Source organism: Sinohyriopsis cumingii, chromosome 8, assembly GCF_028554795.1.
Source record: "Sinohyriopsis cumingii isolate HCF-2022 chromosome 8, ASM2855479v2, whole genome shotgun sequence".
Taxonomy (NCBI): Eukaryota; Metazoa; Mollusca; class Bivalvia; order Unionida; family Unionidae; genus Sinohyriopsis; species Sinohyriopsis cumingii.
In genome coordinates this window covers 98,590,737-98,612,006 of record NC_142968.1, presented here as the reverse complement: position 1 = coordinate 98,612,006, position 21,270 = coordinate 98,590,737, and the positions used below count along the sequence as shown (strand labels likewise).

The window sequence follows — 21,270 nt, the reverse complement described above, 5'->3', positions numbered from 1 at the left end:
CTCTAGTTTTCTATAATTATGTTTTATCTTTACTGACAAGTTTTTGTACTTCCAGACATATGGAGCAGCGTAGAATATTATCTCCTGTCACATTAAATTAATTAATATATTTTTCATGACATCATTAAGTTCTCCAGCAAAATAGAAAGAAAATTCTGTGATGTCATGGATTTTTAAAATCTAGAAAAATACATAATATTCCTGGTTGGTTCCAACAAGATCACAAACGAGGTAGACATTATATGGAAAACTGTTTACCTTTTTGAAATTATTTAAGTTTTATTAGCTTGCATGCCTGTATTATAGAAGAAAAACACATCTTTTTTATCCATCTTAATTTTGTACACTATAACAGGCAGTGACTGTGCTGATGGACCTCTTAGGAATAAGTTAAACTACATGTTCTAACTAGTCCAAACTTGATAGCATAAAGTAATAGTTAATATACAGCAGTAACATACATTTAGAGCCACATACATTGTTATTGCCTTCAGTTCTAGGCTGTGTATATTGTTAAAGTTATAATAGTGATAGTTTTGTTGCAATGGCATTGCAATTTGCAAAAGCATTGCAGGTAATTAAAAAAAAATCACATTTCTTATTGTCTGCATTTCAGGGGACAGAATATAAAGATGAGGGTGGCTCAGTCAAGAGCAGAGATTTCAGTGCTGACTTACATATTCAGAGTAATGTAGTCCCTACATCAGGTGCTAATGTTCATTCTTTACAGAAGGACAGGGATGGTAGTATCAAAAGTAAAGACTCTTTGCAATTAGATTTAAAGATGGAGAATACCACTCTTCTGGGCACTGAGACACAGGATTTAAAAAGTGACCCTTCTGATACTGACCTGTCAGAAAAGTTAAATCAGTCAAAAGATATTGTAACTCAAGAAGAATCACAGAAAGTGGAAAAGGATGATGTTGAACCAGTTGCAGGAAAATCTGAAGAAACTAAGACAAAATCAATGAAAAAAGATTTTAAAATGTCTCCAAAAAAGGTAGCAGATACAAAATTGGAGAAGGAAACCTGTAATTCTGAAATTGGTGCTGAGGAGTCAGAAAACACTGCTAGAGATGAAACTGAAAAAAAAGCTGGTGATGATACTGATACCTCAGCTGAATCTGAGGTTGTCATGGAAACTAAGCCAGATCACTCTGCAACAGTTGCTGTGAAAAATGAGGAAAACGAGATTCCCATAAAAACTGAGGAAACAGAAGACTGTGGTGCAGATCGGCAAGACTCCACAGACGCAACTACAAATAGTTCTAGTGTAATAAATAGAATTGACCATGATTTTGTAGATGCAAAGGAAGATGAAGGCAAAGATGGCAGAGAGGAGAATTCAAAACCTGTGAAGTCAAGTCTAGTTGGAAATGCAGAGGTGTCAGATTCTCTGCCAATTTTAAGTGAATCATCAGAAAATCATGAAAGTGACAATCAGACTTTGGAATCTAGTACTCAGGGTCAAGAAAGTAAAAAAGAATTGACTGCTAGTGAAAACATTTGCAAGGAGGACGACTCAGATGGTAATGAAAGTAGTTCAGAGCAACCTGTTGAGCAACATTTGGACAAATCAGAGACTGATACTGTTGAGGAAGATGTTAACAAAATAGAGAATGATGCCAGTACAGGGCAGAGTGACGTACAAGCAGCAGAAGGGTCTGATTCTAATACACAGGTATGCATGGGTACCCACGTGAATCAGTCATGTTGCTTCTTTTCAGAGTGTACCTCTGTAGTGTACAGGAGTTGTCCGTAACAACATTGCTGCAGTAATGTCCTTTTAATCTGAGAATCAGGCTAATGTTTTAGATTACGTCTGTGTGATAAATAATATGCCTTCATGCTGTTTACATCAAGATGTCCTGTAAGATTTTGCTCAGATACCTGCAATGTTTTCACTTAATAGGGGTTGCAGCAGACTAATATATATACCATCATTATAGTGGCTATGCAAGTTGACAGAGAACTTGTGCAATCCACACAAAATGAATAAAACTAACACATGTAATGCACAATCAGATTGTTTGAGGTAAACCTTAACCACAGTAAAATTTACAATATACTGTTGGAAATGTTACCATTATGACTGACCACTTCGGTGGCCTATTGGTTAGAGTGTCTGTCTTGGATGAGGGAGGTTGTGGGTTAGAACCCTGGCTGAGTCATACCAAAGACTTTTAAAAATGATACTAACAGCTGCCTCGCTTTGCACTCAGCATTAAGAGGTTACTGATAGGACTGGTCGGCCTGCTTTGAGGATAATGCAGCTGGGTGGGACATCATGCTACATGTCTGTGGCATGATGCCCTATTCCTTGACATCACTAAACTGCCACATTGAAAACACTGTAGCGATGAGACTGCATTAATGTTAAAGCCACATTAAAAATCCAAATCACACACACCATTGTGACTTCATCACACTCATTTGTAAAACTATGACCATTATACCCCCATGGGGATGTATAATCATCCTCATGTGCACTCATCCATCCTTCCATCCATCACTCATAATTGCAACTATTCCTGCAGTTTATGATGGATTGCCATGAAATTTCTTAAATATTATGTTATCAATTGAAGATGCTCACATGGACAAGTTAATGTGCTCCGTTGGCTTTTGTAAAGTTTTTAACCATTTCATCTTTGTACCATACAATCTGGTGAATACAATTAGTTTTGCAGTTTTTGTAGGATTGCCACAAAACTTGGATAAATATTATGGTCATCACCCACAGGTTGACAACAAATTTTCCGTTGGCCAACAGGAACATCTCACATGGACCTGTAGAAGATCAGCCGTCCATCCCAATCATAAAAATAGTTTCATTAGTTCTAAATTGCAGTATTCAGAAAAGCATGTTTGACAAACACTGGAATACACTTGGCATCAGAAAAAGTTGTCAGTTGAAACTTCATGATTTTTTGATAACAACTCAAGAAAAGATGTGACTGGAACTGTGTGTAATATTTTCAGTACATGGACATCTAATTTGACTAATTTCACCTGAAGATGCACGTATGGACACATCTCTGTGCCCCTGCGATTATAGCTCATCTCTCTACAGCATCTGCACATAACAACATGCATACGAACACTGAAAGTGAACCACATTTATATCAGTTATATCCTAGGTCCTGGGCAGCAGTTTGAGGTTGATTGTGTGTTATCTGTCCCCAGGGGAGCAGTGGGTGGGTTGGAGGCTAACTCTGTACATGTTTGTTCATGGTTAATTGTTTTCATTTCACTCAAATTTACAAGTTCTACACATTTATCTCAAAAGTATGTCACAATGACCTGTATTGCATCTTCCACTGACTGGTTACATTTGGAGGTGGGTGGTGTCTTTTTTTTTATTGAGTTCTGTTCATGTTAGATTATGTGATTGCATGCATTTCTCTTATTATCACAGCGTTGCCACAGAGGAAGGGTACTGTGATCAATATTTCACATTTGCTGGCTCTGGTTAAGTTTTCTCATTTAGCTTATGACCAGACAAGTTGCACAGTGTGCGTGTATGTATACAGTGAGTACTACACCTTCATCACAAATTAGGTAACTGTGACTTGTATTTTACACTAAACTGACTTTAGTTACATTAGTTGTTTTTAATTAATTTTCCAAGGACTGTTCATGCTTCAATTCTAGCAGAAAACAATCACTGTGACCTACATTTAACTTTTTAATAGCTTAGGTTTTTTCATTTAGCTCGTTATCAAATGTTTTTTGCACGCTATGTGTATATCATGTTTATACCAAAATCGATGAAACTTGGTGAGAGAATGTGTGTTAATGAGCACTACAGCTTTTCACAAAAATAGGTCGCTATAAATTATATTTCATGTCACTGTCTTGAGTTCTGTCTTGAACTCTGTTCATGCAGAATCATCAAACTGGGTGATGGTTAAAAAAATTAACGTTTAACATTAATGGTTGTGTTACGTTCACAAATTATCAGTATCAGTCTTACTGGCTTTGTTGACAATGCAGTGGTAAACTCTGCGATAATTGAACCATGCATGTCATCAAATCCCAGCATTTGTATGTTAGACAAGGATACATATTTTAGTAAGCATTGCAACTATGTTAATTTGCAAATACATTTTAGGCAAATCCAGAAGAGTCTGAACCCACAAAACAGACAGAGAAACAGTCTGGTGATGACAGCTCCACAGGCTCTGAGAAAGATGCAAAGGATAAGGAACAGCACAAGGATGAACCTTCTGAGAGCCACCAATCAGAGGACAGAGAAAAGTCACAGGACTCCAGTCAGTTAAAGGTCAAGGACAAGGATGCTCATTCTAGCCATTCCCATGGGAATGATCATCGAGATCAAAGGGAATCAGATAAGAGGCACCATGATGATAGGTCTCATGGGTCCAGTCGGTCCGGAGATGGCTACCATGGAAATAAATCACATGAACATAGTCGCGATAGGGAAAGATCATATGAAAGAGATCGCCACAGAGATGACTATCGTCATAGACATTATGCGGAGAACAGGTAAGTTAATTGGCCACCACACATTTATAGTCAATAAGTGCATTGAATGTTTGTCAGGGTCAAAAACTCCTGTAGGATTTTATAAGCTATATCATGACCATTATGCAGCATGAATGGCAGAAAAAATGTGCAAATGAGAGACCGGCTTTAAACCAGCATTACTATTACATATCTGCTATTCTTGTATAGACAGAATGACATGTCACATGCTAACTACTTTCATTTCAGTTTTTAAAGTGTATAAAAGGGAAGAAAAAATCTTAGACTAGGCACCATGCATCTTGTTCAGTGGTTCAAGAAAAAATGGTGATCAAGAGAAATGAAATATTTTAAAATTCCACAATCTGTAAGGTCAAGTGAGTATATGGGTTGGTTCTGTATCCATAATGCAACATGCATCTCATCTCTCACCATCAACAACTGCTTATTACAAATCTGGAGACCAGATTTCTGATCCAGTTTTGATTGGATTTGGCATTTGTACTAATATTGGTGCCCCTACTTGTAAACGAAGTACAAAAAATTCATTATTGTGTCACTGTATCAACTGGGTATGATTCACCTCTAGCACTTTTTCAGCATAATTTCATTAAGTTAATGAGGCTTATATGATCATAATGTCCAGTTTGTTTCTAATTGAATCTTGCAGACTGAGCTTCATACACTTGAGAAGGTATTTCTGACCAGATTTTCATATGACTTGGTAAATTGGCTAATATTCTTAAAGTGTTGAATGATTTTCATTATGAGTGAGTAGTCGTAATGAGGTGTTGCATCCTTTTGTAAAGAAGCCATTATTTTTATTGTCAGGATAGTTGATAGTTGTAACAACCCATTTAGAAACAGGCCACTGCTGAAAGGAATATTGTTTCCTCGTAGCTCACGAGCATAGAGCAAATATTGTATTGGATTGGAAATATGAGAGACACTGATCGTTTCTCTGTCACTTACATTACTTAATCAAATTATCTTTAGGAATTACTTCTTGCACCTCCTTAATCTGTCCCTTCCATTGACTTGAAAAAGTTTGTGTATAATTTTATGGACAGTGGAAAGTAACTCTTACAGATTACCGCCCCCTATACCAGATATCATCAATTTGGACTTTCATTGCACTCAACAGGCCTCCAAGAATCTGTGAACTTTTATCCTTTTCTTTTAGACTTCCAACAGTCTTTTTTAGTGGAAGAGTAAACCAATATTGTATGTATTCATCTATAAAAAAAAATTATATAGCAATAAAGATATTCTTCTATCATTAAATATGACATCATTTCTGATTTACTCATTTTCCTTTATAACAACCTAATTTCTTTTACCGACCTTTAAATTGCTTTTTTGCAAGTGGTCTGTTTTGTTTTTTTCTCACTTCTTTCCGTTACAATATTTTTTCTCCAGCCTTAAAATTTCTTTCTTTTCTAGGTTGGAGGTGTGTCCATTGTTATTAAGGGTCTAGGTGTTAACATTATTAGTGCTTAGTTGTAATATTGAACATAAAGACAGTTTTGACTGGTCTTTGGGAAAATATGAAAAATCTATACAGTCTATACATGTGCATTGCATATCTAGCAGCCGAGTGGTCCAAAGCGCTCTCCGTTACGAATCACTGCTGTCTCACCTCTGTTTGCGTGGATTTGAGTCTTGGATTCGGCCAATGTTGGTATGTGAGAAAATTTGCCACTAGCTTCTCATGGATTGGTGGTTCTTTCAGAGTTTTCCCGGGTTCTTCTTCCACCATTAATAGTGGTCGCCACGTATGGCCTGTTGTGTGCTGAAAAATGGCGTTGAACACCACAACAACAACAAAGCATATCTAACAATTAATAAAATAAAAAGAAACAGTTATCTTATCCAGAAACAGAACCATTTACTCAGAGACAAAAGTCAACAGGCTAACCAGCCAAGCCAGCTGATCATACTGACACCAGTCGTCTGTCATGCCCCAGCCAGCCATGCCAAGCCATCATATTAATGTACAGGCTGTCCAGAATGTCGCAAAACCACCTTTAGTAGCTTTCCAGTGTGGAAGATTTTTGGCAGTGCATGCTGATGAGACAGTAGCATCTTTGCCATATGGTATGATATATTCAAAGACATAACCACTGAAGGAAGAGAACCTTGAAATCAACAATCTTTCTGACTTTAGAGCATCCTGATAACTCAGTCCTCCCAAAGTGGCCATTGAACACATGCCACTTACAGAATGTCTCCTACTGCCAAAATACAAATGCAATTTTCAATGTCAATGTGTCATTTAATACAGATGAAGACGACATACATCAGTCCTTAAGACCTTTACCCAAATCTTTGATGATTGCAGAAGTAGCCAGTCAGAGAAATCAGCTATCTTGGTAATAAGGCCTTTTTTTTGGCCAAGTCAACTTTGGCAAACTTTTCTTACTTTTTTAATCCATGGAAACAGGACATAACCCCACAAGTATTATAAACCTGACTAAAGAAAGTCATTCAGTCATCATAATCTGATCTCACAGCATGTCCGATCAAGATTGTCTCATTATATATGAGCAATTTCTGATTGCCATTCTTGTCTATGCAGTGTCTCAGTCAAAGATATAATGGAATCAGTCAGCTGACATGCCTAGTCCACTATTTTTCCTCTTTCTGTTTGTGTGACATGGTCTCAAGAACACATATTTGAATAAAGTTGGTCCTATGGTTACTGACACAACCACATCCATGGGATGTAGATGTCAACTGTCATTGGATTCACTGGAGAAAAACCTTCCTTTATAGTCACTTATCAAATGCAGGAGATCACAGGATATTTCCTTGCACATGTATATACATACATTCAGTTGTCAACTATAGTTTGTAGAGTTTTACCCATAAAAGTAGAGTCTCCCTTTCAGGGTGCTTTGAGGTAGAGGTTGATGCTTGGCATTTCCTCTTACTCCTCCTACCTAATTTCCTAACATTAGTGTGATTGGGTAATGTATTCATAGTAACTTCTGTTTTTCTGAAAATACTCACCCAATCACATTACTGTAAATCTCTCCTCAATTTTCCTGCAATGCCAAAATCCACTCTCAGACAGTGCTCGAGTTAAAACTCTTTATGTCTGGCACAAGAAGCACCAGCTAGTCAATGAAGGGGATGTAATCTGTAAGAGTTACTTCCCTTTGTCGCTCCAAAAAAAGAGGAGGTGGATTCAAAATTTATATATTTGGTAATTCATTCATTGCCCTTTCAGAAGCTGGTATTCATTTTCCCTATTTTAATAGCTACTATGGATAGTGTACTTTAGACAAATTGAGGCTGTTTTTCTTTAGCACAAGGGAGCATTCATTTTAGTTAGCAGTGTGTTTAAATCATGTACAATTTCCAAAAGTACAATATCCAAAGAAATATCATCCACATTACATTAATATAGCATAGAGGTATGCCACCATTCTCTCCATTGTGCATGTTTTAAAAGCAAACAGCTTCACCTTACATATGTCATTCTCTCAAAAGTATATAATAACTGGTGAGCGCCCCCAGAAGTAATTCCTGATGTTATAGTGTTTCAGTGGAACATGAATACTATAACAAGTTTTTTGTTGCCTGGTTTTTAACAGCAATTTTAATACATTATTTTCCTTCTGAAGAAAAGGGATCTTGTGTGCCTTTCACAAGGATTCACTGAGGTGTAAGAAGACAGAGTGGAAATAATTTTTTCTTCACTTGAAAATTATATACTTGAATCATTCTGACTTTGAATGACATTTATTTTGCCTATTATTTTATTTATGAATACATTTATGTATCAAAATTACCTAGCAGTATGTATTTTCCTTATGTTACATTAAATATAGTATGGTTGAGTACTGCATATTTTTGTTTTCCTGTGAAATCATTTGAAGTCCAGCAGTCAATGTCTATCTGTGAAATTCTGTAAGTTGTGCTTCTTTGTGCACATTTAGACCGAATTACTATTGTGGATACAGTGAGGTCAGTTAATGCTCTCTACACAGTATTAGTTTATTTTTTACACATATATTTAACGTATGATTTTCTGTACACACAAAAATAAATATCAATTTTTGTAAAATATTAGTTTTAGGTGTTTCGCATTTAATATTTATCTGTGTCATTTTTGCAACAATTTGGGCACAGTCATTATATAAATTCCATTTCACCCAAGAAACAAAAATTACAGAATGAAAATGTATCTCAAAGAAAAGCATCAAATAGTTGTGTGATGTTTGCAGTTACTTAAATGACTTTAACTTTTATGATACAGGATGTCAAGGTTCAAGTTTTTTAATTTCTTTACATAATTTAATAAGACTGCTTGATAAATGGTCCATGGTCTTTGCTTTGGCTTGTGCTGATTTATAATTTTTGACTGGTTAAACATATCAAATGGCTTCTGAACACGTTTTAAGAATTAACAAGCTATATTGTGGCACATCATGGGAGTGACCTACTCAGTAAAGGACAATATTTAACAACACTGTTTGAGGTTTATGTGTCATAAAGGCCATTTTCCTGATTTTAATAAACAAAAGTGGATATTGTACTGATAACAATATAGAAATTTTTTGAAGTAGCTGAATTTTGTTGACTAATTTTGTTATTTCCTATTTTTGTGCAAAATTCAAAACAATTTTTTAAAGTTTTAGGTGGATGTTTTATTAATTATACAAAAGTCATATCAACAATTGCAGGGGACCAAATCCTTTCTGTAAACTATGTTTTCATCACCCGATATTGAAACAAACTTAAGTTTTTTATATCAGGATCTTGGATGAATTCAATAGCAAGTTAGTACATTGCCTTGCTCAATGAAATGATCAACTATAAAGTTATGTAAGCAGGTGAGCAATATTAGGCTCACTTGGGCCCCTTGTTACTTTTAAAGCTCAAAAAATTTCAATAAGTATTCAACTGATCTCTTTCTTCCAGGGACCATCACCACCAATCCAACAGGTATCAAGGTCAGGATAACAGGAATCAGGGTCAAGGTTACAGGGGTCATGGAGGTTATGACAGAAATAGAGGTGGCTCTAACAGAGATGGAGGCTATGGCAGAGACAGAAATTATGACAGGAACTACCAAAATCAGGGTTACAACAGACGAGGAGGTTATAGAGGTGGTTACTATTAGGTCATTCTTGTGTTCAGGATTCAGCTACAGCAATTTCTAAAGTTCACATGCACATAGCATAGATGGAAAATGTTATGAGCTTCAGAGCATGCTGTTGGACATGGACAGTAGAATTCAGGGTTAGGGTCCTCCTTTATCTTTGGATATAGCAACAAGACAGCTATTGACTATAGTTTTATGACCGAGTCCAGGACTGGTGAGTCATAAAAGAACTGGATGGATTTTATATTTCCAAAAGCCGTGTTCAGTATTGTAGTCTCATTTTTCCTCAGAAATAAGGCATCATCAAATATTGATGAGATTATTTTTTTTAGAAATGGATTCTGCCTGATGTTGAACAGTTGGATATATAAGGTTCAGTTGTGTTGCTTAAACTACTGAAATTGACTTTGGTCCCAATAATCATCATCAAGTCTAAATTTAATTGTTGCACTTCAGGCTCTTATTTTTCTTTCTCTCGCTCTGTCTCGGTGCTTGTTTGCATTTTATCGATGGGGACACTCTGAATTGATTTTATTTTATAGATATCAGTTTAATGAAGAATCTGGTGATGTGAGATTCACTTTGTCTATCCATCCATCCCTGGTTGTCCCTCCTTCGTTGTTGTGCTGCCCTAACCACTGCTCCACTTCACGTACTCAACATCAGAATGCACTTTATGTGCATCTTGGAATGAGCATGTGTAATGCACCAAAACTAGTTTGCTGTGACTTTCAGATTATTTTTTAAAAATGGCTTGAAATTGTACCATAGCTCTTCCAACATCTTACCAGTTGATACCAGACAGACAAAGTTTCGTCTTGGGCTGGAGGTATGTCATGCACCAAAATTGAGTCATGGTGAGCTAATTGACTGGATTTGTTTTTAATATTCCTAAAGGTTGTGTCCGTATATCTGTTCAGGCAGTAACTCCTACGCTGGACTTGTAGAGATGTACCCCACTGCTTGTATCTGGTCATGTCAGCATGAGAAGCTTAATCAGAGTTGTTTCCCTTTAATCATACATGGTACCCAGGGAAGGCAGTTTATTTAAAAATATGTGCCAGGGTATTTTAATACAAATATAGTTAAATATTAAAATGAGTGCCCCACATCAAAAGTGCCTTCCCAGGGTCCCAGGTATGTTTTACTGGAACAGCCCTTAGTAAGGCTGCAAAAACAAACACTTAAGTACATTTGGCTAACCTGTTTATGTGCATACACTAATGACCTGAGAAAATTGGTCAAAAACATTGTTTTACAGCGGCTGCCTTTATCAAGATTAGACACAAACCTCTTAGGTGGACGAAGAAAGATTATAAGGAATACAGAGATGCCATCCATTCAGATTTGTGCAGAATTGCTATTTAAATTTTTTTAATGAAAATTCTGCATTCTGGATTAAAATAATGACATTACAGAAGTCAAATATCTTATAAACTTTTAAACAGGAGTTTTCTGTGCCGATATAGACCAGTATACTTGTGCACTAGTATGGGAGACATAGAATATAGTTTCCTAAAATTTTTTTTTAAAAACCACCAAAAAAAAAACAAAAACAAGTTGTTTAGAGAATCAATGCATAAAAAGTGATGACAGGGAAATTTGTGAGGAAAGCTTAAGTTTATGCCAGTAATTTTGGTCAAAAATGTTACTTGAATACATGGTCTTGAAATGAGGCAGCAGATAAAATATTTACCCTCCTTAGACCTTAATTGTTAATGTGTACATGTATTCATAGATTCATATATAAAGCAACAAGTTGACTTTTAGAGAACATGTAATCCATTTCAGATGGACTAACCTAGATTCTGAAAAATTGAAGCTTGGAATTACTGATGGTATACTGAAGGTTAATGTGGGAACATTTGTTTTCAGTTTGTAGATCATATTATTAACATTTTTATATCATTGGAGACATTTATCAATTTTTGTACATTTTTTTAACTGTGTCACTTAATTTTTTAAATGTAAACCTTGTTAGCACAGCTAAGGAAAATGCTTTAAAGGTCAGCAAATGAAATTTGCTATGACTGTTGATGACTGTTTAGATTTTGTCTCTACTTCAAAACATTTTGCTCACACACACATACTAGGGTTGAAATGATGCATTAATACATTAAAAGAGATGGTGGAGAAGTGATACAAAACAATACTGTATGCAAGTTATTTTAGTCTTCCACAGTCATGAATACTTATTATTTTGTCTTGCTATTATTTAAATGTAGAATTCATCTGAAATAGCATTTGCAGTCACAGGCTCTCACTGTTGTTAGTAAAAACGAAAATGACTATTGAGAATACTTGCTTTCCATCTTCAAATTAACACAAAGTGACATATTTAGTAATCTGGCTGGCTTCTCCCTCCCCATTACATGTTAATTATCTTAACACAGCAGCATGTTCGGCATAAAGGATACATTTCAAATGTGTTCCACTTATATAGGGACTTCGTCATTTAATAACCACTTTTACACTGAATTGCATTTTGTCTACTTTGATCCATTGAACTCTCATTGGTGGTTATTGCTTGTTCAGGACCAGGTTAAATAATAACCACAAACAGGAAGTATTGGCAAAGCAACAGAGAACATCTGTTTTTCCAGTAGACAACTGTTTACACATATACAGACCTTCCAACTCTTACAATTTTGCCCAGCAAAAACTACAGGGAAAATGATCATTGCTGCAAAGTTCAGACAATTGGTTCATCCATATTTTTGGTGGCATCTGGGTTTCACCTTAGAATTAGTGAAATTAGTCAGGGAACCAGATGAACTTTACAGCAGCACACTGATGCATTAAACTGCACCTGTTTGTTCATGTGAAGCACCTGCAATGATCAAACTGTTGATTATGGAATTTTTTAAAGTGGCATCCAGAAAGCGATGCATGTTTAAGACGAAAGGGAAAATAATCTTCTAGAAAGGTTTTAATAATCAACACAGAAGAATATAAAGGAATATTCAGATTTTATTAATAAAAGCTGGAAAGGACACAGTTTATTGGACATCACATGCCAATTTGAGTATGACGTCATGTGAAATAGAAAAGAATTTCCAAGAATTATGTCATGTTGAGAGATAGCAACAAGCCTTTGAGCTGCATAGGGTTTGGAACTAGAATTTGTGCAACTGTACATGTGGTAAATAAAGTCTATGCATACTTTACAAGCTTTTCAGTTGAACATGTTTATTGTCGATGTGTCAAACTTTTAATTACGTTTTCCAGCTTTACAATAGCAGTTATTGATATTTTGTTACTGAAAAATGGTCAGTCTTATAGAAAATAAAGCAACTGCATTACTGAGACGGACTCATCAGGGTTGGCAGGTCTGCATATGTGTTCTTCATGCATGACATGAATGGTTATTAAACTATATTTGATTGGCACGTTGTGCCCTAGAATAAGCATTACAGTGTAGCTTGAACCATCCATCCAGGAGGTTTTACAATTGCATTTAATATAACAGCTACCTTGAAAACCCAAATGTCTGATTCCCGTCGTGGGTGATCTTTAGATTATAATTTCATCGGCAAATACTGTCTGATAATAGTGATGATGACAATAATTTTTTAAGTTGTGAAGCAGATGAGAATATTAGAGATGGGAAGGTGTTAATGTTGGTACCAGTGAGTGAGTTTGAGCTCAAAAATGGTGTTAAATATGAATCAGATTGACATGTTGGATGGACAAAAATATATTGCAGGACAGTCAATCATTCGTTTCAGCGGTATTTGGAAAAGAGACGTAGAAATACAGAGCCTAAAAAATACAGACAATTCAAGAGCAGAATGCAATTTTCCATTCTTTCATCAATCAGTTAAGCCCTGCAGAGTGTATGCTACAAAACAACATGTCCATATCAGAGTTAAGACAAACTGAATAAATAAGAATGAAAAAATAAAACTAAGAAGTAAAGATATTTATTTGAATACTTCTTTCTATACAAACAGACTATGGCATTTGATAAACTAAAATCCATATAACAGCATTTTGGAACAGAAAAGAAATTTGACATAGTAGTCAGAAAACTACTGATTCCGGACAATAAGTTTGTTTGTGAAAAATCTTATTTTGGAGCAGATGTATACAAAGAAAATATCTGTGTTCTCTGGAAAATTGTAAATAAATGCCATACAGATCATCTTGCCAACATATTCTAGCTGACAAGGCTTCCTATTAAGATGTCCCTTCACAAGGAAGCACAGAACAGTATTCATACACAGATTAGGAACACGGTATGCTCTGAAATAATTAACAGATTAATACTTGTACAACTAGAGGTGACATCTTTTGAAGACTTTGATTTCAAAGGAACTCAGAAAAGGTGGAGGAGACAAATACGGATGTCAAAGTGTTGGGTAAATATTGAACTGTGGCTATTTCCTCTCCTTCTCCCCCCCCCCCCACATCCTTTTCTATTAACCCCCATTATTTTGGTGACAAAGATGGAATTTCCCCTAAAGATACAATCCTGGCAGCATCTCTTTCTACATTATATATGAGGAACAAATTTGGAATGACATATGCAGATATACTTAACCAATGACTGAAATGACAGTGGAATAAGCAAAATTAGCACAGAATCAGCTGGGGGCAGATTTGAAACTGCTCTCGTTATCATCTTGTGTAAATTTTATTTTAAAAAAACGTTTAGAATGGGACTGGGTGTTGTCACTTGTTTTATTTCACTAACAAATCCATGTTCCTCTGGCTGCAGCAGTCTTTTGTGTCTGCATGAAGTGCAATATATTTTTTTGGTATTTGTCCTCATTCCCATGTCCAGATTTGTTCTAGATGAGATTTTCTTTGCAAGAGGATATTGCATTATTTCCTGTTTAAAGATAACATTGTAATGTCTTGCAAGTTTAAGTGAGACATTAAATTTGTAATAAGAGGTTTACAAGGATGCATGCCATTCAAAGCAAAGGCTCTGGCGGCTGAAGTAAATTATATGGAACCTGCATTAAATGGCCTAAAACCTTTTGAATGAAACTCAGTGACAACCAGCAGGTGGATTGTTTGAAATTTTTTTCTGTTGTCATTGATGAGAATTGCATATAAATATATGATAACTATATGTCTGCCTGTAACCTGCATATGGGAAATAAAACCAGTATGGCAACATACATAAAAGGGCACCACCTACCTGCCAAAGATGGAAAGACCATCAATTTCATATGTTTATCGATATGTATCGTATCAAAGGCTGTGTATCGTGAATCATATTGATACATGGTACAGGTGTATCATTTCAACCCTAATACATACATACATAAGTACATGTGCACACACACACAGAGGAGAGAGAGGCCATAAGGGAGAGTGTAGTGCATCCATCCATATGTTCCCTACTTCAATTCTGCACAACAATTCCACCATCTATAATTACCAGACTTTGTAAGTAGCTTGAATTTGAGACTAGGAAGAAACCTGTCAGATTTAGGCTAAAGTGAGCACAGGTCAAAGGGTCATAGAGACTAAAGGAAGTAACACTGCCACACAGCAACTTGATTTGTATTCTCGATACCTTGATCAAATTATGTAAATGGTTTGCATTTGAGATAAGAAAGCTGCTTATTGTATTGATGTTCAAAATTGGAAGGTCACAGGGACTGGAATAAGGAAAAAGATTCTTTCTTTCACACCATTTAAATTCTGTTCCACTTGCCTGTACTGAACTTTAGAGATTACTTGCATTTTAAGATGATGAATATGCCTATTGATTTGGCATTAAAAGATATGACATCGGTGTCTTAGGAATTCCAGGACAAAATGAGTTGACACAAATTAACTGCAGTTTTATGATGCAAACCATGATCAGCCTTTGTGGTTAGTTGCATTTGAAACAATAAAAAGCATCTATTTGTAGATCAATAGTAAATATTACAGAGACAGAAAAAGATGGTTTCAGAAAAATAACGAGTTCTCTGTACTTTCTAAAAAACAAATTTTGCAAATGGCTTGCATTAAAGAAATGAAAGAAGACATTAATCATTTCAGATTCAAAATGTCATGGCCACAGTGACTCCAAGAAGAGTATTTGTATGTCAGAGAAAGCAGCTTGCATTATTGGCAACCTTTTTGAGCTAAGAAAACAATCCGTTATTTTGGGATCAAGGTCACAGTCACAGTGGCATAGCACACAAGTTAAACAGGTACTACTTTAGTATGTGACCAATGGAAACGTTTTAACAGAAAGAATTATAATAATACTAGTTTACTTTAGCCGTACAATGTACCATTTACTCTACTGTTTGAACTTGGATTTCAGTTGTTACAAACACAGTTCTAGTTGTATTTAGGGATTAATATTTGGTTATGCACAAAACTGCATCACTGTAACCTTCATTCAAGAATGTAATTTTAAAAATAAAAATTAAATATTGCATGTAATATAAATCCCAGTATCTTTTTGCCTGTTGTAGACCAACTTGCACAGAGGGTGTAGCATTTTAGACTAAGAATTGGTCTTGGTGACCTCCATTCTAGACCTTTGCACCTTTGATTGTGCTCTAATTTTTCACCATGTCATACTGTCCCCAAATGTGCATTGTTTCTTCTCTGACTGCATCTCGGTGAATGAATTCACTGCATATGTAGCTCAGACTACATATCAGTGCTACTATGTGGAAGAGACGGATAAGGCAATTGAACAATATCTGTATATCTAGATATTGAAATTGTATCACAGTATTATACATTCTTGCCATGGAAATATGTTTGAAGCAAGACATTTTAATAAATGATTTTTTATTGTGTAATAAAAATTCACTGAGAACTTTATGATTTGAGGAACAGGTAAAGTTTGATTTTCCACTTTTTCAGTCTCAGGTTTGCTAACTTGTGGCTTCCGTTTAACTTAAAGCATGTCCATGCGTCATTAATTCCATTACCTTTTGAAATATTTCATAGATTGAGACCAAACTTGATAATGATCTTTAAATTAAAAATGTTGATTAAATTGAATTTTGCAACTACTTTAGAACTTCTCTTGAACGACCACACATTCTGTGAAAACATTGTGGTCACTTATTTCAGGTCATTATCCTATATAATAAACCATTCTATGTTTTGAGGACCTGGTCTCTCAAAACAGATGGTCTTTCATAGCAGTAGTCTTTCAGGACAGGTTTTACAGTATTTCTGAAAAACTGGACTGGACCTGGTCATGGGTCATACTTTGAAATTTGATATTGCATCTGGGTCTTTACTTACTTCATTTTCTCCATATTTGCGGGGGCCCCAAGTGGCCAAGTGGTCTAAAGCGCTCACTGTTACGGATCACTGCCATCTGACCTCTGTCTGCGTGAGTTCGAGTCTTGGATTTGGCTAATGTGGTTATGTGAGCAATCTTGCCAGTAGCTTCTCGTGGGTCGGTGGTTTTTTCCGGGGGTTTCCCGGGTTCTTCCTCCACCATTTATACTGGCCGCCATTTATAGCCTATCTTGTGCTGAAAAATGGTGTTAAACCCTACAACAACAACAACAACAACAAATCCTTCATATTTGCAGGTTTGTTTCCTCTGTGCTTATTTCTAGTCGGTCAAATTACCATGCTGATCACTACTACATTTAAAGAATACAAACCTTGCAGCTCATTTTTTATACACTTGGCATAAGATGTTGCGATCTGTCAATATGATTGCCAGTTTCATATCCGCACACTAGATTGAGCTGTCCACTATCTGCAGTTTGGAAACTTTGTAGATGGTCTGCTCTTTGGGTAGGCAGTAATCTTGACAATTTCAGACTTAAAGGTCAAAGATGCTTCCTAAAAGAAGAAAAATTATTTCTGTGCAATAACTTGGTTGTCCACTTTAACAGTTCCCCAACTTGGTAGACAGCTTGCATTTTGGTCAGTGAAGAACCTTACCTGTTTTGGAGCCCAACGTCAAGGTCACTGCCAGAAAGAAGAAACATGGTTTCTGCACAATATCAAAAGTTCTCAAAGCTGGGTATCACAAAAGATATTGTACCATGGTATTTTGGAACATACCATGATGCACACCATGGTATACCACATTTATTTTAAGGACTACAAATTTAATATTATAAGAATAGCTGGAAGAAAGATCTTTATTATATCATTGAAGACAAAAACAAATTACCTAAAGGTATAAACAAAATATCTTGGCCCAAAAGACCAGCACATCACCCCAAGATTAAATGCTCAGTACCTTACAGAGGATGAATTTGCTATGTGTATGCCGATTTTTGTGCAAGTACCAGTAAGAACAAGCAACCAACATGAGGCTACTGGCTGATCACAAATCGCAAATCCACATGGACAGAGATCAGTAAAGGCAAGCACTTTAGGCCAATTAGATGCCCAGAGCCCCTATATAGTTGTAATCTAAAATCTAAAGTGGAATAATTTAGCTTGTACTGTAGCTGATACCCAGGAAATGACATTGTACTGACATTAGAGAGCTTGTTGATTAAACGAGAAGTGTTAACACTGATACCTGCTGGTATGCTGGTAATACTGGAACCTCTATTAACAACCATATCAAATTGCCAAACTTTGTGTAATGCATATAGGTTAAGAAAAAGAATTCTAAATATTTCAGGGTCAATGTCAGTGTGACAAGTTGAAGAAAACTGGTTTTGGTACAACACTTTATTTATTCATATATACAGATTCCATACTTTGTGGATGGATTACGGGGGGGGGGGGGGGGGGGGAGAAGCTTATCAAATTGTGGTTCAAAAATCAAGGTCACTGTGAGTGAAATAAAAACAAAAACGGTGTTTTCTACAATAACATTGCCAGTAGTTTTATATCACATACCATTGGCCAACTTTGTGGACAGCTTGCACTTGGATAAGGAAGAATCCTCTTGTTTTGGGTGTCAAAAGGATACTAACTGAAGGAGGAAAATGGTTTCCACACACAAATCTTGTTTATTGAGCATACATTTTCAACAGGGTTTGTGGTGGACTTCCACATTGGTCAGCAGTCTCAAAGTCAGACATCCACTAGTGTCTGTATAGAGGACTGTTGAACATAAGTGGGCATATAATTAACTGTTCGCCGTGTTCTTGTTTTAATGTGCACAAGGAATATGTATTTGATTTTAATTGTAAATCTAATAACTTGGTCATATCTGTATGTAAAAATCTTTGTTCAATGTAAAGAATATTAGACACAAATAAAACTGCAATCTTTCCTTATCAGAAAAATTATTAAATGTTTTACACTCACTTAATCAGTGAGTCAAAAATAAAATGCAGCATGAATGTATATTAAATGCAGAATAATAATGAAATGATGAATACAGTATGATGGATATGGAGAATGCAAATGATAGATTTGAAAAGCAATTTACATGAAAACCATTTTTGGCATGATAGTTAGATTATGATATTTTTTACACTCAAAATTTCTTACTATTTACAAGCTCTGAAATTGTCTAACAATTGCCATCACAGGTAGTTTTATATGTGCAGTGTTTATTTCAGTGAAACTAAATCAAATGTTCTATATTTTTACATTGATTTCAGTTATATTTTGTTTATATTAATTCATTGCTGTCAAAACCTTATTATATCCATCATTTTAATTGAAAACAAATAAGTGATCTTGAAGTGAAACAGGAAATATATCTCTGAATGGAAGAAAATCCCCTCCAGCATCCAAGCTTGGTCTCTAATTAACCTTGACTTCTGTCTTGAATCGATATACAGTAGTCTCATGCAGTCGTACTGGAGTTAGATTAAAGGGATTAATGCCATGCAAAACTGCATTATTAGCAGGGATCACACTGCATGAAATTTTACAAAAACTGTCACCCTGGAGTCTGTCATTTATCCAAATATGCCCAGAATTCCCTTTGCCTTGACTCGATTTCATACCATTCCTCCAACCCCTTTGTTTTCCAGTATGATGCAAAAATGCTCATGTAAAATATTAACTGTATTAAAATGTTCCCCCACAAAGAGGAAGGTGGAAAGTTAAAAAAAGGGAAGTTTTATGCTCTGTAATTAGTCTTGGTGCTAATATGATCGTAAATGCCAGGAATTGCATTTGTATCTAAGACTTTCAATCAAAAATTCACAGACGATCCTTGAAAAGAAAATAAATACAAATGAAGGGTGTATATTCCTTGCCTTGTTGGAACACAATTATGACTTGCTGGACATATCCAGACCCATAATGAATGATTTTATCCAGTGTTTTAATTCAGTAAGTATATGATAAAGATGACTTCACATATGGTAGTGGATGATTATGCTGTAACCTTTTTTAGAGGTTGATGTTTTATGCAGTAACAGTTGTACCAAAACTGTGATGAAGCAATATAAGAAAGTTTGTAATATTTTTATAAACGTTTGACAGTATTTTGTACGTGCTTGAAACATCTGATGTAAAGGTATGCAACTTCAAAGTGGAAAGTGACTCATGAACATTGCACGTTTTTAACTATCATCCCAGTTTTTGCTAAACATTCTGGTTGGAGAGGGATCATTTTCCCAAATATTTAAAATCTAGCATAGACTCAGTGTTAGTTTATGAAAGATAAAAGTTGTAATATGAAAACCAGACTTAAGTAATTTGACCAAAAAAAATTATGTAATTATATTAATGCAGGTATTAGGTAAATGTGTGTTACCTGTATTCCATGAATGATGAGGATTAGATCAAATTACTATGGACAAGACAAGATCCAGGAGGTGTAAAAAGCAGTGCTTATTTTAACTCCAATGTCCAAAAGTGCAAAGTATCTCTATCTTTTTTGACATTTTCAAATTTAATAGTTTTAAAATTGTTTAAATCCGTGGGAAAATTTTTAAATTGTATTGGTTTCTCTTTAAGCTAATATCTCTTGTGGGCATTTTGTGTGTTATTCAGGGAAGAATGCATGCAACCTGTCAAATGACGAGGTTACATGGTGCATGAAAGAAATAATCGTAAGCATCCCGTATTATCTGAAAATAATTCATATATACAGGTTGAGTCTGCAAACAACATAGTTCCTGCTCAGCTCTCACGAAGTGTGCCAGCAGATCAGGGCCTATTATTCTACCGATTATTCCTAACAAACTGCATAGACCCAGATTTGTCTGTGCATTATGCAACTGTAGATATGGGTCTTTGCAGTTGGACTCGACTAACAATTTAGTACATGTAAATGAGATGTTGTCTTTTGTGTTCATAAAATTATATTTTAGCTTTTGGGACTGACTTCATCATTGTGACTGCTTTTTAGACTTTTATACAGGTATCAGGTAAAGCTTGTACACAGTGTGTACTTGTATGCGAAGATTACTCCATATTTCTATATTTTCTATGATAGTAGAATTTTTTTGATGTTCTTTTGCATGTAAAACTCTTATCAGTATATGTTGGAGAAACTGACTTTACTTCGAATGTCCTGTATGTCATCAATTGTACATAAATTTTTATGGAAATAAATTTGTCCATTTTTAACTTCTTTGTTGAAATCATTTGTCCTTCAGAGCACGTGACGATGCACTATACGTCAGTCATTGCTATATGTATTCTTGATGGTTGCAGTTGGGTTAATTGGACCAACCTTTCATACCTGCCATATTCCCTGACAGTGTTGTGATTTTTTGAGACTCAAATAGTAGTTCGAGATCCCAAGGAGAGTCAGTGTGCATAACCAAAATGAAAGCAAGATCAAACAAATGGTAAGAAGCTGT

The 21,270-nt window shown here is 35.5% G+C and overlaps 1 protein-coding gene across 5 annotated transcripts in view; it reads left to right on the top strand.

Moving 5' to 3' along the window:
• The window catches only part of LOC149794218 (uncharacterized), an 89,040-nt gene extending 68,006 nt beyond the window's left edge, over positions 1-21,034 (top strand). For all 5 annotated transcript variants that reach the window (XM_089968334.1, XM_089968331.1, XM_089968332.1 and 2 more), the window contains 3 exons: positions 617-1,681; positions 4,115-4,509; positions 9,418-21,034. In XM_089968334.1, the coding sequence (XP_089824460.1) occupies positions 617-1,681; positions 4,115-4,509; positions 9,418-9,619 (1,662 nt within the window). In that variant the 3' untranslated portion in view covers positions 9,620-21,034. The remainder of the gene's footprint in view (positions 1-616; positions 1,682-4,114; positions 4,510-9,417) is intronic.
• The last annotated feature ends 236 nt before the right edge of the window (positions 21,035-21,270 follow it).